General features: G+C 45.3%; 1 protein-coding gene across 3 annotated transcripts in view; it reads right to left on the reverse strand.

Moving 5' to 3' along the window:
• The window catches only part of LOC139584268 (cyclin-dependent kinase 17-like), a 52,980-nt gene that overhangs the window by 26,414 nt on the left and 3,644 nt on the right, over nt 1–22,922 (reverse strand). For 2 of the 3 annotated variants that reach the window (XM_071415904.1, XM_071415906.1), the window contains exon 2: nt 840–994. In XM_071415904.1, the coding sequence (XP_071272005.1) occupies nt 840–972 (133 nt within the window). In that variant the 5' untranslated portion in view covers nt 973–994. The remainder of the gene's footprint in view (nt 1–839; nt 995–22,922) is intronic. The other variant, XM_071415905.1, reaches the window with a different exon arrangement.

The following is a 22,922-nucleotide window of genomic DNA, read 5'->3' on the forward strand; positions in this document are numbered from 1 at the left end:
GAGAGAAGAAGAGAGGGGAGGAGAGGGGAGCTGGAAAAAAGGAGAGAAGAAGAGAGGAGAGGAGGGGAGCTGGTTAAAAGGAGAGAAGAAGAGAGGGGAGGAGAGGGGAGCTGGTTAAAAGGAGCGAAGAAGAGGGGAGCTGGTTAAAAGGAGCGAAGAAGAGAGGGAAGGAGAGGGGAGCTGGTTAAAAGGAGAAAAGAAGAGAGGGGAGCTGGTTAAAAGGAGAGAAGAAGAGAGGGAAGGAGAGGGGAGCTGGTTAAAAGGAGAGAAGAAGAGAGGGAAGGAGAGGGGAGCTGGTTAAAAGGAGAGAAGAAGAGAGGGGAGGAGAGGGGAGCTGGTTAAAAGGAGAAAAGAAGAGAGGGGAGCTGGTTAAAAGGAGAAAAGAAGAGAGGGAAGGAGAGGGGAACTGGGTAGAAGGAGAGAATAGCTGTTGAAGAAAAGGAGAGGGGAGCTGGGAAAAACATTGATAAAGCCTGGTGATGAAAGAGAGGGAGAGAGACAGAACAGAGAACGAGGAGAGAAATGTGTTTCAAGATGAACAGCTGCTTTCACAGAGTCCTCTAAGTCACTGTGGCAATGTCATGGAAACTCTAGAACGTTCGAGACCCTGACAAGCCAGCACCATAGCAACGCCACGGCAGCCAACGACAACACCAGACTATGCCTGGAAGGCTTAATACCAGCTGAGAGATAGTGTGACATTTCTGGTTAATTATCTTTGTTTTGATGCCTCGCAGGCTACATACAACCTTCTACATACAGCCCCCCCCCCACACACACACACACCTAAGCCCCCCCCCCACACACCCGTGCTCCCCCACACACCTGCAGACACACACCCTCACCGCTGTGCTTGACGCCGTTCTCCTCTATAGTCATCTGTTCAGCCAGTTCAGACAGAGACTCATCGATGGTCTGACTCCCTCTCAGAGTCTGGGACAGCCTCCTTCTAAACCGCTTCATCTTCTCCATGGAGCTCTCTGGCAGAGGAGGTCTGGGGAGAGGAGAGAGGAGAGGACAGTCAGTAAGGTCTGGGGAGAGGAGAGAGGAGGGGACAGTCAGTAAGGTCTGGGGAGAGGAGAGAGGAGGGGACAGTCAGTAAGGTCTGGGGAGAGGAGAGAGGAGGGGACAGTCAGTAAGGGTCTGGGGAGAGGAGAGAGGAGGGGACAGTCAGTAAGGGTCTGGGGAGAGGAGAGAGGAGGGGACAGTCAGTAAGGGTCTGGGGAGAGGAGAGAGGAGGGGACAGTCAGTAAGGTCTGGGGAGAGGAGAGAGGAGGGGACAGTCAGTAAGGTCTGGGGAGAGGAGAGAGGAGGGGACAGTCAGTAAGGTCTGGGGAGAGGAGAGAGGGGGGGACAGTCAGTAAGGTCTGGGGAGAGGAGAGAGGAGGGGACAGTCAGTAAGGTCTGGGGAGAGGAGGGGGGGGGGACAGTCAGTAAGGTCTGGGGAGAGGAGAGAGGAGGGGACAGTCACTAAGGTCTGGGGAGAGGAGAGAGGAGGGGACAGTCACTAAGGTCTGGGGAGAAGAGAGAGGGGGGGACAGTCAGTAAGGTCTGGGGAGAGGAGAGAAGAGGGGACAGTCAGTAAGGTCTGGGGAGAGGAGAGAGGGGGGGACAGTCAGTAAGGTCTGGGGAGAGCAGAGCAGATAGATCCTTGTTAGCTAGCAGATAGATCCTTGTTAGCTAGCAGATAGATCACTAAGGTCTGGGGAGCAGGAGAGAGCCTGGGTAGACTAGTCAGTATAGGTCCTGGGGAGCTAGGAGAGAGGAGCCTTGTTGGACTAGTCAGCTAAGGTCCTGGGGAGCTAGGAGAGAGGATCCTGGTTAGACTAGTCACTATAGGTCCTGGGGAGAGCAGAGCAGATAGATCCTTGTTAGCTAGCAGATAGATCCTTGTTAGCTAGCAGATAGATCCTTGTTAGCTAGCAGATAGATCCTTGTTAGCTAGCAGATAGATCCTTGTTAGCTAGCAGATAGATCCTTGTTAGCTAGCAGATAGATCCTTGTTAGCTAGCAGATAGATCCTTGTTAGCTAGCAGATAGATCCTTGTTAGCTAGCAGATAGATCCTTGTTAGCTAGCAGATAGATCCTTGTTAGCTAGCAGATAGATCCTTGTTAGCTAGCAGATAGATCCTTGTTAGCTAGCAGATAGATCCTTGTTAGCTAGCAGATAGATCCTTGTTGGCTAAACTTGAAATATAAAGATCAGCTGACTAATCATTAGCGCGTGGGCTTGAGACCTGTGTTGATGAGACCTGTGTTAATTTTCAACAAGAAGTGATTATTATTAGTGAATGTGCATTTTGCATGGTTCTAGTTACCTTTGTAACAAAAAAGGGCATGTTCATTGACTTGAAAGCCAGATCAGTGATTATCGCACACAAAAAAAGCAGGCTAGACTATTTTGATTAAATTATTAAATTATTAGTGAGTCTTATGGTTGTGAAAGGCCGGGTCTAATGGTTGATGAACTTATCCTCTGCAGCAGAGGTAACTCTGGGTCTTCCATTCCTGTTGCGGTCCTCATGAGAGCCAGTTTCATCATAGCGCTTGATGGTTTTTGCGACTGCACTTGAAGAAACGTTCAAATTTTTCATATTGACTGACCTCCATGTCTTAAAGTATTTATGGACTGTCATTTCACTTTGCTTAATTGAGCTGCTCTTTTCATAATATGGACTTGGTCTTTTACCAAATAGGGTTATCTTCTGTATACCACCCCTACCTTGTCACAACTAATTGGCTCAAACACATTAAGGAAAGAAATTCCACAAATTAACTTTTAACAAGGCACACCTGTTAATTGAAATGCATTCCAGGTGACTACCTCATGAAGCTGGTTGAGAGAAAGCCAAGAGTGTGCAAAGCTGTCATCAAGGCAAAGGGTGGCTACTTTGAAGTATTCAAATATATTTTGATTTGATTAACACTTTTTTGGTTACTACATGATTCCATATGTGTTATGTCATAGGTTTTGATGTCTTCACTATTTCTCTACAACGTAGAAAATAGTACAAATAAAGAAAAACCCTTGAATGAGTAAGTGTCCAAACTTTTGACTGGTATTGTATATCATGAATCACCCATAAGTTAGGCCATATCGCCCAGCCCCAGCAAGACGCAACATGTTCTGGGAACTTCCCTAATAAATCAACTCTGCTTTCAAAGAGTTCACAAGGAATACAAGCATCAAACACACCTCAAGCAATATACACCAATACCACATCTATAGTAAAATGGGTTTATGAGAAAGAACACAAGCGTCAAAACACGCCTCAAGATCCTCAAGCTAAATATCCAAGTAATCCCACATCTGTTGTGAAATGTAGACATTGCATTGATTTATAGCTCCTGACTGGAGCGAACACAGAAACCCGTCAACACTAAACGACACAGGCTTAAGGTAGACGTTAGTAATAGACCCTAATTACTTTCCAACACTTGAAAAACATGACGTATTGGGAGAGATAATGATTCATGTCGCTATGGGATGGAATGAATCTAATGTGAAGAAGAACCAAGCTATTAAAACTTAAAACGCATCAGATGTGAGTAATAGAACAGTAGCAGTAATTACATTGAGAAAAGTAGCAAACATGATTTATCAGGAGAGATTCGGGGGATGGAAACTAATATGAACTGACTGGAGGAAACCAGAAACTACCTGTCAACAGTCAGGGGAGAAAAAAAAAGAAAAGAATTTAGACGTTATTAAAATAGGCCAATTAATTTCCCACACTGGAAAAACATTTTGTATTGGGAGAGATGGATGAAACTCATGGTTCTGCGTCCCGAATGGAACCATATTCCCTAAAGGTGTGCAGCACGATGTAGGGGATAGTGTGCCATTTGAACTGCTAGCAGATGGTAAAGCAGGGGATTTCTGAGAAAAAGGAGAACAGGCCTAGTGTGGGCTACAGCCCTTTCACGTTGCATTCCATCCCCATTCAATGTGAGAGAGAGATGGTGTGTATGTGTGTGTGGACTCAGGAGTTATCACTGATAAAGGAATAGCTCATAGACTTCTAATTTCTCGCCGCGGGGGCTCCAGCGCAGCCTCCTCGCCGCGGGGGCTCCAGCGCAGCCTCCTCGCCGCGGGGGCTCCAGCGCAGCCTCAGTGCACACTGTGTTCCATGGCGTAAAAATGAATGAATACATTTGACTGGAGTTATTGACGACAGTGTCTCACCCATCCGGTCCTTGTCCCTGTAGCTTGGCGTGTGGTCTAGTCTGAAGCCCTGGATGTGATCCCAGTGTATCCCTGCTCCCATGAGTAAGTAGGCCGACCAGAGGACTGAGCTACAGATAACACTGGGCCACGGCCAGAGAAGTAGTCCCATTCAGAGAAGTAGTCCCATACGGACTAATTAGAATTTGTTGCCATGGCAACACACTGTGCCCCCCCAATGTCTAAATGCAAAGCCCCCAGCAGGAGACTAAAATTATATTCTGTTCTGTCTTCTTTCATCAAACACCCTACAGTACACACGCATTTCACCACGGCTAACCATGATTTCCCTACATGGACAAACTCAGCTTTCCAGCAGCTATATGCAAAATTGTATTTTCCACATCAGTTTGCCTGGCATGGAGGACAGTGAGGATTGGAGGGGGTAGGGAAAAGACTAAGAGGAGCAGGGGGAAGGGGGAGGAGAGAGGGTGTGAGGAGAGAGAGAGAGAGAGAGAGAGAGAGAGAGAGAGAGGATGTGAGGAGAGAGAGAGAGATGAGAGAGAGAGAGGATGTGAGGAGAGAGAGAGAGGATGTGAGGAGAGAGAGAGAGGATGTGAGGAGAGAGAGAGAGAGAGGATGTGAGGAGAGAGAGAAAGTGAGGAGAGAGAGAGAGAATGTAAGGAGAGAGAGAGAGAGAATGTGAGGAGAGAGAGAGAGAGAGAGTGAATGTGAGGAGAGAGAGAGAGAGAGAGTGAATGTGAGGAGAGAGAGAGAGGCTGTGAGGAGAGAGAGAGAGGATGTGAGGAGAAAGTAGAAGTAGGCTGAGGAGAAGCTGCTCAATAAAAGGAGTCAGCATGCATCAAGTTGGCTGGCGGCTAGCCGAAGTTGGCTAAGTGAACTGAACGAGTGTGCTCGCATACTCCCTTAAAAGACCTTCGCTTGAAAAACGAGAAAACATTTCTCGCATGTAATGGCCTTCATTTCTCAGAACAACAATAGACTTACAAGTTTCAGAAGAAAGTCCTTTGTTTCTGGCCATTTTGAGCCTGTAATCATAACCACAAACGCTGATGCTCCAGATACTCAACTAGTGTAAAAGGACAGTTTTATTGCTTCTTTAAAATCAGAACAACAGTTTTCAGCTGCTAACATAATTGCAAAAGGGTTTTCTAATGATCAATTAGCCTTTTAAATTATAAACTTGGATTAGCTAACACAACGTGCCATTGGAACACAGGAGTGATGTTTGCTGATAAATGGGCCTCTGTACGCCAATGTAGATATTCCATAAAAATAAATCACACGTTTTCAGCTATAATAGTTATTTACAACATTAACAATGTCTACACTGTATTTCTGATCAATTTAATGTTTTTTTTTATGGACAAAAAAAATGTGATTTTCTTTCAAAAACAAGGACATTTCCAAGTGACCCCAAACTTTTCAACGGTAGTGTGTGTACACACACACACAATTATTGTGCATAAGTTTTAGGCAAGTGTGAACAAATGCTGTAAAGTAAGAATGCTTTCAATAATAGACATGTTAATAGATTATATTTATCAATTAACAAAATGAAAAGTGAGTGAACAGAAGAAAAATCTACATCAAATCCATATTTGGTGTGACCACCCTTTGCCTTCAAAACAGCATCAATTCTTGTAGGTACACTTGCACAAAGTCAGGGATTTTGTAGGCATATAGTTAGGTGTATGATTAAACAATTACACCAAACACGTGCTAATGATCATCAATTCAATATGTAGGTTGAAACACAAAATCATTACTTGAAACAGAAACTGCTGTGTAGGAGGAATAAAACTGGGTGAGGAACAGCCAAACACAGCTAACAAGGTGAGATTGCTGAAGACAGTTTACTGTCAAAAGTCATACACCACAGCAAGACTGAGCACAGCAACAAGACACAAGGTAGTTCTACTGCATCAGCAAGGTCTCTCCCAGGCAGACATGTCAAGGCAGACAGGAGTTTCCAGATGTGCTGTCCAAGCTCTTTTGAAGAAGCACAAAGGATCCGACAACGTTGAGGACCGTAGACGCAGTGGTCGGCCAAGGAAACTAACTGCAGCAGATGAAAGACACATCATGCTTACTTCCCTTCGCAATTGGAAGATGTCCAGCGGTGCCATCAGCTCAAAATTGGCAGAAAACAGTGGGACCTTGGTACACCCATCTACTGTCCGGGGTAGTCTGGTCAGAAGTGGCCTTCATGGAAGACTTGCGGCCAAAAAGCCACACCTCCGACGTGGAAACAAGACCAAGCGACTCAACTATGCAGGAAAACACAGGAACTGGGGTGCAGAAAAATGGCAGCAGGTGCTCCAATTTGAAATATTTGGCTGTAGCAGAAGGCAATTTGTTCGCCAAAAGGCTGGAGAACAGTACACAAATGAGTGACTGCAGGCAACAGTGAAGCATGGTGGAGGTTCCTTGCAAGTTTGGGGCTGCATTTCTGCAAATGGAATTGGGGATTTGGTCAGAATTAATGGTCTCCTCAATGCTGAGAAGTACAGGCAGATATTTATCCATCATGCAATACCATCAGGGAGGCATCCGATTAGCCCCAAATGTATTCTGCAGCATGACAACGACACCAAACTTACAGCGAAAGTCATTAAGAACTATCTTCAGCGTAAAGAAGAACAAGGAGTCCTGGAAGTGATGGTATGGCCCCCACAGAGCCCTGATCTCAACATCATTGAGTCTGTCTGGGATTACATGTAGAGAGAGAAGCACCTGAGGCTGCCTAAATCCACAGAAGAAATATGGTTAGTTCTCCAAGATGTCTGGGCCAACCTACGTGCTGAGTTCCTAGTGTACCTAGAAGAATTGTTGCTGTTTTGGAGGCAAAAGGGTAGTCACACAAATATTGATTTGATGTAGATTTTTTCTTGTGTTCACTCACTTTGCATTTTGTTAATTGATAAATATAAAATATTAACATGTCTATTTTGAAAGCATTCTTATTTTACAGCATTTGTTCACACCTGCCTAAACATTTTTACACAGTACTATGTATATACAGTGGGGAGAACAAGTATTTGATACATTTACATTTAAGTCATTTAGCAGACGCTCTTATCCAGAGCGACTTACAAATTGGAAAGTTCATACATATTCATCCTGGTCCCCCCGTGGGGAATGAACCCACAACCCTGGCGTTGCAAGCGCCATGCTCTACCAACTGAGCCACACGGGACCATACACTGCCGATTTTGCAGGTTTTCCTACTTACAAAGCATGTAGAGGTCTGTAATTTTTTATCATAGGTACACGTCAACTGTGAGAGACGGAATCTAAAACAAAAATCCAGAAAATCACATTGTATGATTTTTAAGTAATTTGTGGAGTTGTTGAAAAACGAGTTAATGACTCCATCCTAAGTGTATGTAAACTTCTGACTTCATACATATACATACACCTACTCATTCAAGGGTTTTTCTTTATTTTTACTATTTTCTACATTGCAGAATAATAGTGACGACATCCAAACTATGAAATAACACATATGAAATCATCTAGTAACCAAAAAAGTCTAGGCCTTACGACAGCTCTAGGCCTTACGACGACAGCTCTAGGCCTTACGACGACAGCTCTAGGCCTTACGACGACAGCTCTAGGCCTTACGACGACAGCTCTAGGCCTTACGACGACAGCTCTAGGCCTTACGACGACAGCTCTAGGCCTTACGACGACAGCTCTAGGCCTTACGACAGCTCTAGGCCTTACGACAGCTCTAGGCTCCATATAGGATAGTACACAAGCTAACCACCAGCACTGTCCTTTTACTACTGTAGCACTGAGCATCCTGTAACTGTTAATGCATGGGAGAGGAGGGGGGGGGGGGGGTGAGAGTCCGGTTGGAGGGCACACAGGCCCTGGCAGGGGGAAACAAGGTGGTCGCCACCATAAGCACACTGTCATGTGACCAAGCGACTGCCACAGGGCCAACCGGCGACCGGGAAGCAGGGCCAACCACAGGAAGTGGAAGAGAGAGAAGTCACTAGATTTGACCTACTGACTTGTGTCTATTGTGCAGGTACGATCCAGTACCACGAGTGAGCTCGCTCAGGTCATAGTCAGCCTTGGCCCTGTAAAGAGCAGCCTTCTCTATCACTCAGAGAAGACAATGACAACAAGAGTGAAGGAAAGGTCTGCTGGGCCGCTGGCTCCAATATAGCACACTTATGTAAGGCCCTCATTGTGAGGAGAGAAGTGGGGCTTCCTGCTGCAAGGGCACAGACAGGAGTTACCAGGAACATGCTCTTACACCACACTGGGCCACTGGAGACAGAACAGGAAGGAGTTTTGAGGAGAGCTGAGCTGGAGACACAGAACAGGCAGGAGTAGAGGAGAGCTGAGCTGGAGACACAGAACAGGCAGGAGTAGATGAAAGCTGAGCTGGAGACACAGAACAGGCAGGAGTAGAGGAGAGCTGAGCTGGAGACACAGAACAGGCAGGAGTAGAGGAGAGCTGAGCTGGAGACACAGAACAGGCAGGAGTAGAGGAGAGCTGAGCTGGAGACACAGAACAGGCAGGAGTAGAGGAGAGCTGAGCTGAAGACACAGAACAGGCAGGAGTAGAGGAGAGCTGAGCTGGAGACACAGAACAGGCAGGAGTAGAGGAGAGCTGAGCTGGAGACACAGAACAGGCAGGAGTAGAGGAAAGATTATTTGAGCATGGCAACAGAACATGTCGTCTACCATACAGAGAGAATGGGGCCACGTTCAGTATAGGCAAACGTTGTAGATAGAAATGTCATGAATAGAGCTGTCATGATTTGTTGTTTTACATAGTGACATGTTTGTTCTCTATAACATATTTTAATATAACATACAGTATCTGACAGTGCTCTGCTTAACGCACCCCTAAATCCACTTCCTGAATTTGCATATTTGAAGGGTCTAGACAGTGTCCACCTTATAGACCTGAACAAAAATATAAACGCAACATGTAAAGTTTTGGTCCCATGTTTCATGACCTGAAATAAAAGAGCGAGAGAGCGGGTGGGGGGACGACAGAGCGAGAGAGAGAGAGCGGGTGGGGGGACGACAGAGCGAGAGAGAGAGCGGGTGGGGGGACGACAGAGCGATAGAGAGAGCGGGTGGGGGACAGAGCGAGAGAGAGAGCGGGGGGGGGGGAACAGAGCGAGAGAGAGAGAGTGGGTGGGGGACAGAGCGAGAGAGAGAGCGGGTGGGGGACAGAGCGAGAGAGAGAGCGGGTGGGGGACAGAGCGAGAGAGAGAGCGGGTGGGGGACAGAGCGAGAGAGAGAGAGCGGGTGGGGGACAGAGCGAGAGAGAGAGAGCGGGTGGGGGACAGAGCGAGAGAGAGAGAGCGGGGGGGGGACACAGATAAGACCCTGTTATCATTAGTCCACACACACAGTCTGTCAAAGGTGACTACTGTCATCACATTTCTGCCAACACATCAGCACTCTGGTGCCAGCGCCACTCAGACCCTCTGACACGGGTGACGACCGAGCTAGAGAGGAGTGGTGGGGAGGGGAGGAGGCAGAAGAAGAGACTAGGGGGCAGCGACTTGACAGACGAGAGCACGGGAAAGAGAAAGCCTTAGACCAAGTACCATTTACAGAGATAGTCGTGTCCCTTGACGCTCATTCTGTATTTTGACACTGTAGCAGTACAGGTAGTTGTTCAACTCCAGACAAACTCCTAGATAAACCACGTGTCTCTCAACCGCTTCCAATTCACTCCTTCCCTTCCCCCTAACCCAATGTTTAGATCTACATTGAACAATATATTGTCAATGCAACATGAAACAATTTCTAAGCTTTTACTGAGTTACAGTTCATATATGGAAATCAGTCAATTGAAATAAATTCATTAGGCTCTAATCTATGTATTTCACATGACTGGGAATACAGATTTGCATCCGTTGGTCACAGATGCAGATAAAAGGTGGGCGCGTGGATCAGAAAACCAGTCAGTATCTGGGGTGACCACCATTTGCCTCATGCAGTGCGACACATCTCCTTCGCATAGAGTTGATCAGGCTGTTGATTGTGGCCTGTGGAATGTTGTCTCACTCCTCTTCAATGGCCGTGGGAAGTTACTGTATATTGGCGGGACCTGGAACATGCTGTCATACACATTGATCCCAGAGCATCCCAAACATACTTAATGTGTGACATGTCTGGTGAGTATGCAGGCCATGGAAGAACTGGGACATTTTCAGCTTCCAGGAATTGTGTACAGATCCTTGCGACATGGAGCAATGCATTATCATGCTGAAACATGAGGTGATGGCGGTGGATGAATGGCACGACAATGTGACTCAGGATCTTGTCACGGTATCTCTGCATTCAAATTTCCATTGATAAAATGCAGTTGTGTTCATTGTCCATAGCTTATGCCTGCCCATACCATAACCCCACCATGGGACACTCTGTTCTCAACGTTGACATCAGCAAACCACACGCCCACACGACGCCTGGTACAATTGAAACTGGGATTCATCTGTGAAGAGCACACTTCTCCAGTGGTCACCGAAGGTGAGCATTTGCCCACTGAAATTGGTTACGACGCAGAAATGCAGTCAGGTCAAGACCCCGGTGAGGATGACGAGCATGCAGAACTTCTTTGGTTGCGCAAACCCACAGTTTCATCAGCTGTCCCGGAGGCTGCCCCCCCCCCCAACTCCTCTCTCTAAATGTTTACATACTGTTTTACCCACTTCATATGTATATACTGTATTCTAGTCAAGTCCATCCTACTCAACTATTGCTGTACATATACTATTCTATCCTACAGATATACTAAATATTATATAAACACTGTCCACCACACACACACGAATTTCAAAGATTTGTCTGAGGTTTATTTATTTATTTCACCTTTATTTAACCAGATAGGGAAGTTGAGAACAAGTTCTCATTTACAATTGCGACCTGGCCAAGATAAAGCAAAGCAGTTCGACACATACAACAACAGAGTTACACATGGAGTAAAACAAACATACAGTCAATAATACAGTAGAAAAATAAGTCTATATACAATGAGAGCAAATGAGGTGAGAAGAGAGGTAAAGGCAAAAAAAGGCCATGGTGGCAAAGTAAATACAATATAGCAAGTAAAACACTGGAATGATAGATTTGCAGTGGAAGAATGTGCAAAGTAGAAATAATGGGGTGCAAAGGAGCTAAATAAATAAATAAATAAATAAATATAGTAGGGGAAGAGGTAGTTGTTTGGGCTAAATTATAGATGGGCTATGTACAGGTGCAGTAATCTGTGAGCTGCTCTGACAGCTGGTGCTTAAAGCTAGTGAGGGAGATAAGTGTTTCCAGTTTCAGAGATTTTTGTAGTTCGTTCCAGTCATTGGCAGCAGAGAACTGGAAGGAGAGGCGGCCAAAGGAGGAATTGGCTTTGGGCGTGACCAGAGAAATATACCTGCTGGAGCGTGTGCTACAGGTGGGTGCTGCTATGGTGACCAGCGAGCTGAGATAAGGGGGGACTTTACCTAGCAGGGTCTTGTAGATGACCTGGAGCCAGTGGGTTTGGCGACGAGTATGAAGCGAGGCCAGCCAATGAGAGCGTACAGGTCGCAGTGGTGGGGGCTTTGGTGACAAAACAGATGGCACTGTGATAGACTGCATCCAATTTATTGCGTAGGGTATTGGAGGATATTTTGTAAATGACATCGCCGAAGTCGAGGATCGGTAGGATGGTCAGTTTTACGAGGGTATGTTTGGCAGCATGAGTGAAGGATGCTTTGTTGCGAAATAGGAAGCCAATTCTAGATTTAACTTTGGATTGGAGATGTTTGATGTGAGTCTGGAAGGAGAGTTTACAGTCTAACCAGACACCTAGGTATTTGTAGTTGCCCACATATTCTAAGTCAGAACCGTCCAGAGTAGTGATGCTGGACGGGCGGACAGGTACAGGCAGCGATCGGTTGAAGAGCATGCATTTAGTTTTACTTGTACTTAAGAGCAGTTGGAGGCCACGGAAGGAGAGTTGTATGGCATTGAAGCTCGTCTGGAGGGTTGTTAACTTCTCTAGGGTAGGGGGCAGCATTCGGAATTTTGGATGAAATGCATGCCCAAATTAAACTGCCTGCTTCTCGGGCCCAGAAGATATGATATGCATATAACTGGTAGATTTGGATAGAAAACACTCTAAAGTTTCCAAAACTGTTAAAATAGTGTCTGTGAGTATAACAGAACTGATTTTGCAGGCAAAGACCTGAGAAAAATCCATTCAGAATGTAGTTTTTTGGGGGGGGTTTGTAGTTTTCTCTTCAATGCCATTACAGTATCCATTGACTTAGGAATCAAATTGCAGTTTCTATGCCTTCCACTAGATGTCAACCGTCTTTAGAAATTGATTCAGGCTTGTATTCTGAAAAATGTGGAAGTAAGAGCAGTCTGAATGAGTGGACCCTAAAGTGTCACAGAGCTTTTTAATGCGCGAGACCGAGAGAGTGCGTTTCTTGTTTACCTTTTAAATTGACGACGTTATTGTGCGGTTGAAATATTATCGATTATTTAGACTAAAAACAACCTGAGGATTGAATATAAACATCGATTCTATGAACTTTACGGATACAATTTGGATTTTTTTGTCTTCCTGTTTTGACTGCGTTTGAGGCTGTGGATTACTGTAGAAAATGCGCAAACAAAATGGAGGTTTTTGTATACAAAGAGACTTTATCGAACAAAATGAACATTTATTGAGTAAATGAATGTCTGCTGAGTGCAACCATATGAAGATCAAAGGTAAGGGATTCATTTTATCTCTATTTCTGACTTGTGTAACTGTTCTACTTGGCTGGATACTGTTTGTAATGATTTGTCTAGTGGGCTATGTTCTCAAATAATCGTAAGGTATGCTTTCGCCGTAAAGCATTTTTTAAATCAGACATCGTGGTTGGATTCGCAAGAAGTTAGGTTTAAAGATTATGTAAAATATGTTTTGTTTTCTGAATTTTTATAATGAGTATTTCTGTATTTGAATTTGGCGCCCAGCAGTTTCACTGGCTGTTGAAGAGGTGGGACGCTAACGTCTCACGTACCCAAGAGAGGTTAACACAGTGTCCAAAGAAGGGCCAGAAGTATACAGAATGGTGTCATCTGCGTATAGATGGATCAGAGACTCACCAGCAGCAAGAGCGACATCATTGATGTATACAGAGAAGAGAGTCGGCCCAAGAATTGAACCCTGTGGCACCCCCATAGAGACTGCCAGATGCCCGGACAACAGGCCCTCTGATTTGACACACTGAACTCTATCAGAGAAGTAGTTGGTGAACCAGACAAGGCAATCATTTGAGAAACCAAGGCTATTGAGTCTGCCGATGAGGATGTGGTGATTGACAGAGTCGAAAGCCTTGGCCAAGTCAATGAATACGGCTGCACAGTATTGTTTCTTATCGATGGCGGTTAAGATATCGTTTAGGACCTTGAGCGTGGCTGAGGTGCACCCATGACCAGCTCTGAAACCAGATTGCATAGGGGAGACAGTGCGGTGGGATTCAAAATGGTCGGTAATCTGTTTGTTGACATGGCTTTCGAAGTCCTTAGAAAGGCAGGGTAGGATAGATATAGGTCTGTAGCAGTTTGGGTCAAGAGTGCCCCCCCCCTTTGAAGAGGGGGATGACCGCAGCTGCTTTCCAAACTTTGGGAATCTCAGACAACACGAAAGAGAGGTTGAACAGGCTAGTAATAGGGGTTGCAACAATTTCAGCAGATAATTTTAGAAAGAAAGGGTCCAGATTGTCTAGCCCGGCTGATTTGTAGGAGTCCAGATTTTGCAGCTCTTTCAGAACATCAGCCGACTGGATTTGGGAGAAGGAGAAATGGGGGCGGCTTGGGCGAGTTTCTGTGGGGGGGTGCAGTGCTGTTGACCGGGATAGGGGTAGCCAGGTGGAAAGCATGGCCAGCCGTAGAAAAATGCTTATTGAAATTCTCAATTATAGTGGATTTATCGGTGGTGACAGTGTTCCCTATCCTCCGTGCAGTGGGCAGCTGGGAGGAGGTGCTCTTATTCTCCATGGACTTTACAGTGTCCCAGAACTTTTTTGAGTTTGTGTTGCAGGAAGCAAATTTCTGCTTGAAAAAGCTAGCCATGGCTTTTCAAACTGCCTGTGTATATTGGTTTCTAACTTCCCTGAAAAGTTGCATATCACGGGGGCTGTTTGATGCTAATGCAGAACGCCACAGGATGTTTTTGTGTTGGTTAAGGGCAGTCAGGTCTGGAGAGAACCAAGAGCTATATCTGTTCCTGGTTCTAAATTTCTTGAATGGGGCATGCTTATTTAAGATGGTGAGGAAGGCATTTTTTTAAATAACCAGGCATCCTTTACTGACGGGATGAGGGAGCGTGTTTCAGGGAGCGTTTGACAGTGATGAGTGGAGGTCGTTTGACCGCTGACCCATTACGGATGCAGGCAATGAGGCAGTGATCGCTAAGATCTTGGTTGAAAACAGCAGAGGTGTATTTAGAGGGCAAGTTGGTTAGGATGATATCTATGAGGGTGCCCGTGTTTACGGCTTTGCGGTGGTACCTGGTAGGTTCATTGATAATTTGTGTGAGATTGAGGGCATCAAGCTTAGATTGTAGGATGGCTGGGGTGTTAAGCATGTCCCAGTTTAGGTCACCTAGCAGCACGAGCTCTGAAGATAGATGGGGGGCAATCAGTTCACATATGGTGTCCAGAGCACAGCTGGGGCAGAGGGTGGTCTATAGCAGGCAGCAACGGTAAGAGATTTGTTTTTAGAGAGGTGGATTTTTAAAAGTAGAAATTCAAATTGTTTGGGTACAGACCTGAATAGTAGGAGAGAACTCTGAGGTACAGTACACATAAGGACATTAGTCAACTGAAATAAATACATTTCACATGATTGGGCAGGGATGCAGCCATGGGTGGGCCTGGGAGGGCACAGGCCCACCCACTTGGCAGCCAGGCCCATCCAATCAGAATTATCCCCAACCCCACAATAGGGCTTTATTGCAAACAGAAATACTCAGCAGTGCACACACACAACACGGACTCCGACATTCCTCGTCCTAATATTTCTATATTTCTTAATTCCATTATTTTACTTTTAGATTTGTGTGTATTGTTGTGTATTATTAGATATTACTGCACTGTTGGAGCTAGGAACACAAGGCCTTCCCCTACACACGCAATACCATCTGCTAAATATGTGCATGTCACGAATACCGTCTGCTAAATATGTGCATGTGACCAATACCGTCTGCTAAATATGTGCATGTGACCAATACCGTCTGCTAAATATGTGCATGTGACCAATACCGTCTGCTAAATATGTGCATGTGACCAATACCGTCTGCTAAATATGTGCATGTGACCAATACCGTCTGCTAAATATGTGCATGTGACCAATACCGTCTGCTAAATATGTGCATGTGACCAAAACCATCTGCTAAATATGTGCATGTGACCAATACCATCTGCTAAATATGTGCATGTGACCAATACCATCTGCTAAATATGTGCATGTGACCAATACCATTTGCTAAATATGTGCATGTGACCAATAGAATTTGATTTGGCCACACCCCTCGTGTCTTATTGCTTAAATACACAGCTGAATCCTAGGACTGATGGGATCTGTCTGTTCACTAGACAGCTGTGTACCAGCTCAACATATAAACAGAAAGGAAAGCAGGAGGCAACATCCGTGTTCCTTTGTTCATAATGGAGATCAAGCGAGAGATAGCCTACATCCCAAATGGCTCCCTAGTCCCACAGGGCTCTGGTCTAAAGTAGTGCCCTAAATAGGGAACAGGGTGCTATTTAAGACATAACCAGAGAAATCTGTTTGGTAATCTGGCCTTCGCTTTGTTCATAATGAGATAATCACTCAGGAGTGGTTTCATCAAAGACCCTGGCCTTGTGGAGAGTCACAAAGCACAACAGCCAGCAACTCACACACACACACACACACACACACACACACACACACACACACACACACACACACACACACACACACACACACACACACACACACACACACACACACACACACACACACACGAGACAAAAGGCAACGACATTATCATCACAGAGGCCACCAATTATCAGCCTTTCTCTCCCCCTCTCGTCCACATAACAGCTCCTGTTTCACAGCCGTCAGTCACACACACAAAGGTGTGTGAGCTTCCTTATCGACAGCAAGGGCAGGTGGGAGCCAGAATATCAGAGGCTCAAAACACAGACATTGTTCTCTGTAGGCCTTTAGGGTTGACTCACAAAGTACACCCTAATCCAACTATGTAGGGAATAGGAAGCCGCTTTAGATGTTCTGGTCAAAAGTAGTGCACTATATAGGGAACAAAGTGCCATTTGGGATATACACTAATAGCTTTAGAGAGGCTGTTTTTACCATAGACCCAGCCTTCTCCTGCTGGAGTAAAGTTGCCTGTACTGTGAGGCTGTCCCAGACTAAAAAAAAAAAATTGTTTGACCGAAAGTCGTCTGCTCTTTCGACCAATAGAATATATATATTTTTTAAGTGTATTTTTCCATATATAGACCGACACACCCTATGTGTTTTCATACAATCAACTATATGCATTGAGCTTGTCTAATTTTTCAAACTTACGGTTTGATGAAATAAGATTCAAGCGTATGCCAACTACGCTCCTGCCTGCTGGACTACGCGCTCCTGCCTGCTGGACTACACTCTCCTGCCTGCTGGACTACGCGCTCCTGCCTGCTGGACTACGCGCTCCTGCCTGCTGGACTACGCGCTCCTGCCTGCTGGACTACGCGCTCCTGCCTGCTGGACTACGCGCTCCTGCCTGCTGGACTACGCGCTCCTGCCTGCTGGACTACGCTCTCCTGCCTGCTGGACTACGCTCTCCTGCCTGCTGGACTACGCTCTCCTGCCTGCTGGACTACGCGCTCCTGCCTGCTGGACTACGCGCTCCTGCCTGCTGGACTACGCGCTCCTGCAAGCTGGACTACGCTCCTGCAAGCTGGACTACGCTCCTGCCTGCTGGACTACGCTCCTGCCTGCTGGACTACGCTCCTGCCTGCTGGACTACGCTCCTGCCTGCTGGACTACGCTCCTGCCTGCTGGATTTCACAGATTCTGCCATTACTCTAAAGTTGCCAGGTAATAGGCTACACGAGGAGTCGGCAACCTTTCTCATGTGTATGTGTGTAAATATGTAAAAAATTGCCTACATAAAGCCAACAAATAAAAACATTGCAGCCTGCAGTTAGAAAATATCCTGGCTATACATGGCCTGTCTGCAAGGAACTTAAAATAGAATAACAATATTTTTTTTAATTTAACTAGGCAAGTCAGGTAAGAAGAAATGTGTATTTTCAATGGCGGCCTACTAGGGAGCAGTGGGTTAACTGCCTTGTTCAGGGGCAGAACGACAGATTTCTAGTCAACCTTGTCAGCTCGGGGATTCGATCTTGCAACCTTTTCATTACTGGCCCAACGTTCTAACCACAAGGCTACCTGTCGCCCCAAATGTTCAACTGCTTGAGCTCCTGTTCCTCTTATAGAATATTAGCTCAAAAGTATTGTGGAGTTCCTGCACCTAAATATAAACAGTACCAGCAACCAAAATGAGTACTGGAACCTATTTCAGTGTAAGTCAAGTACTGATAAGAAGTAGGCCTATTTTATGACAATTCCTCTGGATCAGAGCATGACATTAAATGTACTCGGGTGATATATGCAATGGGGAATTGACATACACTAACAAATCAAACAATTCACACAATGAAGTTATTAAAACAATGAAAGTGCACAAACTGGCAGGAGAGAGCGCATTTTGAGGAGAAGTGCTTTGTGTATGTGGGCGCATGGTCAATCTGACGTCTGCATTGACCGTGCAGCATTTTCGGTGATACGGCCTCAGCAGAAGTCAGGTCATTCATACTTCTTGCGCTTCGCGGAGCAGCGCAGAGCTGTTGTCAAGGAAGTGAGTTTGTGTTTATACAGGATGTCCCGCCCCCACCTACCGTCAATCAATCATGTCAATGCGGAGCTATACAGAGCCCTCCACATTGTTACAACATTTGGGAGGTGCATGGCGATGCGGTACGGAGCGAGATGTGTGTGTGTGTCTGTTTTTCAGGCTGACCGTAAATTGAGAGAGTTGGGTGACAGGCCTGGGAGCTAAATTTGTTCACTAAGATTTGTTGTCTATGGCAACTGCATTTCAGGAGGGGCTGCATTGGGAGCCTGGGTGGCAGAATTCTATTATGTTAATGCAGCAGAGAAAGAGGAAGACTTGGACTATGAATGGTTATTTATAGACCAGAGTTACAGGAATGGGGAGTGTGTGGTGTAGGTTCCGTGTGTGCGCGCGCGTGTGTCATGGCAGCTGCTCTGTTGGGGACAAGTGAGAGGCGACACTAACCTTCAGCTAGTTGTCATTGGTCTGTCTGCTTAAAGGCCCAGTGCAGTAACAAATGTGATTTTCCTATGTTTTATAGAAATAATTCCACACTGAGATTGAAATAATACTCAAAAATTGTGAAACTGATGATAATACCCTTTCAGTGTAAGAGCTGTTTAAAAAGACAGCTTGTAATTTCAGCCTGTTTTGTGTGGGTTGGAGTTTTGGCATAGCCTGACGACTCACACTAAATTCTTTGTTACTCTGTTGTTCACTACATACTTTAGTCTGAGACTGCCATCAGTGAAATCGTTTGTGGTGATGAGGGGCACGAGAGGTGTTGTACAAAACAAAGTCATCAGCGATAGGATCATCTCTAACCAATCAGAGTATCATCTCTAACCAATCAGATTATCAAAGACAATTTACACATTTTCCAACCACCGCTTTACCAAAGATGTTCTATAGTGACAAGATAGACATGTGACTGCTCTAACAATGGAAATACATGTCCTTAAAGATGAAGGCATGCAGGGGGAACCAAGATCAGGTGGGACCATTCTAGCCAATGAGAGAGATCGACTCATCTTTGTATCTGTGCCATTATAGCATCTGTGATAGCATCAAAGCTATCTCCATTTTAATGTAGTCAATTTTATTCTTCATTGGCTGATTTCTCCCAACTCATAGGAATCCCTACCCAGTTGACTACTTTAAAATGGTGGAACCCTCAATGGCAAAGTCCATGCAAAAATGGGTTATATCCATGATGAGTCATCTATCTCTATGACACCAGGCACAACTCAGATTGTCTGTCTCCCCCCCCAAAGTTTCCGAAATGCCACGCGCATCCACTTATATCAGTGCATTCGTAGCAACCTAACCATTACTGGGGCGGCAGGTAGCCTAGTGGTTAGAGCGTTGGGCCAATAACCGAAAGGTTGCTAGATCGAATCCCCGAGCTGATAAGGTAAAAATCGGTCGTTCTGCCCCTGAACAAGGCAGTTAACCCACTGTTCCTTGGCCGTCATTGTAAATAAGAATTTGTTCTTAACTGACTTGCCTGGTTAAATAAATAAAAAATATTTTATTCTATCAAATAAGCCTCACGTACCAAATTAGCAATTACATATTTTGTTGACCAAACTCAACACTCATTGACCTCCATACAAACATTATTAACAACGTGGGCTAAATGATCGTGGACAGATTTTCAGCTACGCATAGTAGCAATGGACTGTATTTACAAATATAAAGTGTGTAGTGGAATCAATAGTATATATTAGAACAGCAGCTGGGGTCAATTACATTCTGTGAGTGAGAGTAAGTAGTCAGTGCATATAGTCACTAAGGTGCATATAGTCACTAAGGTGCATATAGTCACTAAGGTGCATATAGTCACTAAGGTGCAGGACTGTTCAGGGAGACAGCTAGGTTTAGCTTTTCAGCAGTCTGATGGCCTGGTGGTAAAGGCTGTCTTGGAGCCTGTTGGTGCGAAACCTGATACTCTGGTACCGCTTGCCAGATGATAATAGAGTTAAGTCTGTGGTTCAGGTGACTGGAGTTCTTGATGATCTTTCTGGCCTTCCTCAGACATCTCCTGGTGTAGATGTCCTGGAGGGCAGGGAGCTGGCCCCCAGTGATATATTGGGCCTGCCGCACCAACGTCTGTAGGGCCTTTCGGTTGAGGGCGGTGCAGTTGCCGTACCAGGCGGTGATGGAGCTCGAGATTGTGCAGCTGTAGAACCGGGGTCTTTAAGGTGTCAGCATGGTTCAGTTCGGCTGGCACCTAGCCCAACTCTGCTAGCCGAACGAATGTGCTCGCATAATTCCTTCGCATAAAAAACTTTTAAAAAGCGGCAATAGATTATTTTAACTAACCCAAGATAGGAAACGACAGGCTGTGGTCTATGGGAACAAATGAGCCATAGTGGGTAGAACAAGCAAGGAGGGAGTCAGAGCCAAGCATGAGCTAGAGAGATCCTATTGGCACATTCTAGCATCATCATACAAACCTGTTCATAACAGATTCTAGTTTTGGGAACAGAAAACTGTATTGCGATCAAATGTTTCATTGATGAGAAAATGTGCTCAATCCATCTCGTTCCATCTCTCCCACTGCCCGCCAGTGGGCTTTCTCTCACTACCATATTTGGTAGTGAGTGGAAACGCCAAGCAGATACTTCACATTTAAACATCCAGTGAAATATCTGTCTCATTGTTCAATCTGTCATAGTACTGTTTGTCCATTTTGAGACGCCATAGTAAATACTGGCTAACTCAAAATAGTCTGAATTAATCTCAGATAACTCAAGAAATCTGTCATTAATTTGATGTTTTTGCAGAAGAAATCTTAGTCGCGCAATTTTACATCTAACAGAGGTTTCGTGCAGTATTTGTCAATGAAAGAAATGTGTGCCCAAACAGCCGAAAAAAAACCTCACCAAAGTCCAAAAACAAACAAAAACGTCACAAAATGTTGTCATATGCACAAACTCTTCCAAACCGCTTCGGCCAGGAAGCAGACGGACGCCTTTAGGCACAACAGCTTGACATTTGACACCAAAAACAAAAAATAACAGTCCCACAACCAGGTCTAAACATGAACTCAGTTTGACATACTTTCCAACTGGTCTTGACTCCAACATAGGAGTAACAATATATACACACACTGGTTATTCCAACTTTACAATACCGGTAATCAATACACTATAACAACCAGCTCCAGGCTAGATACACTATAGACTACACTTCTTTTGTAAAGCTAGTGCCTGCGCTGGGCCAGAACTCCCCTGTGTGTGTGTACACTGTCCCTCAGGCTGAGTGAGATCACATTCAGAACAATGACGTCTTCCTTCAGGACATCCTGCCACACACACACGGAATGCCATGAAAACGACTGACTACCACTCGAGTCATCCTTGAAGTGAACCCAGAGAAACACCCTCCTGCAGTCTGTACTGTAAAGCTGCTCTACGGGGTTCTGTCTGCCAAGTAGCAAGGCTCGTCATGTCAACTAATGTATCACCATGTATCTCATAGGGCCGGGACAATACCTGTATCGTGACAAGGAAACAAAACAAAGCAGATTTAACTTCTTTAGGAAAACTGCCCTAATGTTGGCAACTAACATCATTATGTTATCATCCAGAGTCACATTGATTTATTTTCCAAGCTATAAACAAACAATATTTTACATACAACAGAGGACCAAAGAGTTTTCTGCTTCATGTTTTCATTTTTTCCATGGAAAAATATTGTGAACTCAACTCAGCAAAAAAAAAAGAAACGTCCTCTCACTGTCAACTGCGTTTATTTTCAGCAAACTTAACATGTGTAAATATTTGTATGAACATAACAAGATTCAACAACTGAGAAATAAACAGAATAAGTTCCACAGACATGTGACTAACAGAAATGGAATAATGTGTCCCTGAACGGGGGGGGGGGGGGGGGGGTGAGACAAAACCCTGGTGAGACAAAACCGCGGCTCGTCAGTGAAGAGCACTTTTTGCCAGTCCTGTCTGGTCCAGCGACAGTGGGTTTGTGCCCATAGGAGACGTTGTTGCCAGTGATGTCTGGTGAGGACCTGCCTTACAACAGGCCTACAAGCCCCCAGTCCAGCCTCTCTCAGCCTATTGCGGACAGTCTGAGAACTGATGGACAGATTGTGCATTCCTGGTGTAACTCGGGCAGTTGTTGTTGCCTTCCTGTACCTGTCCCGCAGGTGTGGTGTTCGGATGTACCGATCGTGTGTAGGTGTTGTTACACGTGGTCTGCCACTGCGAGGACGATCAGCTGTCCGTCCTGTCTCCCTGTAGCGCTGTCTTAGGCGTCTCACAGTACGGACATTGCAATATATTGCCCTGGTCACATCTGCAGTCCTCATGCCTCCTTGCAGCATGCCTAAGGCACATTCACGCAGATGAGCAGGGACCCTGGGCATCTTTCTTTTGGTGTTTTTCAGAGTCAGTATAAAGGCCTCTTTAGTGTCCTAAGTTTTCATAACTGTGACCTTAATTGCCTATTGTCTGTAAGCTGTTGGTGTCTTAACAACCGTTTCACAGGTGCATGTTCATTAATTGATTATGGTTCATTGAAAAAGCATGGGAAACAGTGTTTAAACCCTTTACAATGAAGATATTTGGATTTTTACAAATTATCTTTGAAAGACAGGGTCCTGAAAAAGGGACGTTTCTTTTCTTGCTGAGTTTAGTATCGTCCCCGCCCTTGTATCCAAACACACCAAGAAAGTCGTGAAGAGGGCACAACACCACCTTCTCTACACCATGAGACTGAAAAGATTAAGCATGGGTCCCCAGATCCTCAAAACGTTCTACAGCTGCACCATCGAGATCATCCTGACTGGTTGCATCACC

The sequence above is a fragment of the Salvelinus alpinus genome, chromosome 9 (genome assembly GCF_045679555.1).
Source record: "Salvelinus alpinus chromosome 9, SLU_Salpinus.1, whole genome shotgun sequence".
In the NCBI taxonomy this organism is placed as follows: domain Eukaryota; kingdom Metazoa; phylum Chordata; class Actinopteri; order Salmoniformes; family Salmonidae; genus Salvelinus; species Salvelinus alpinus.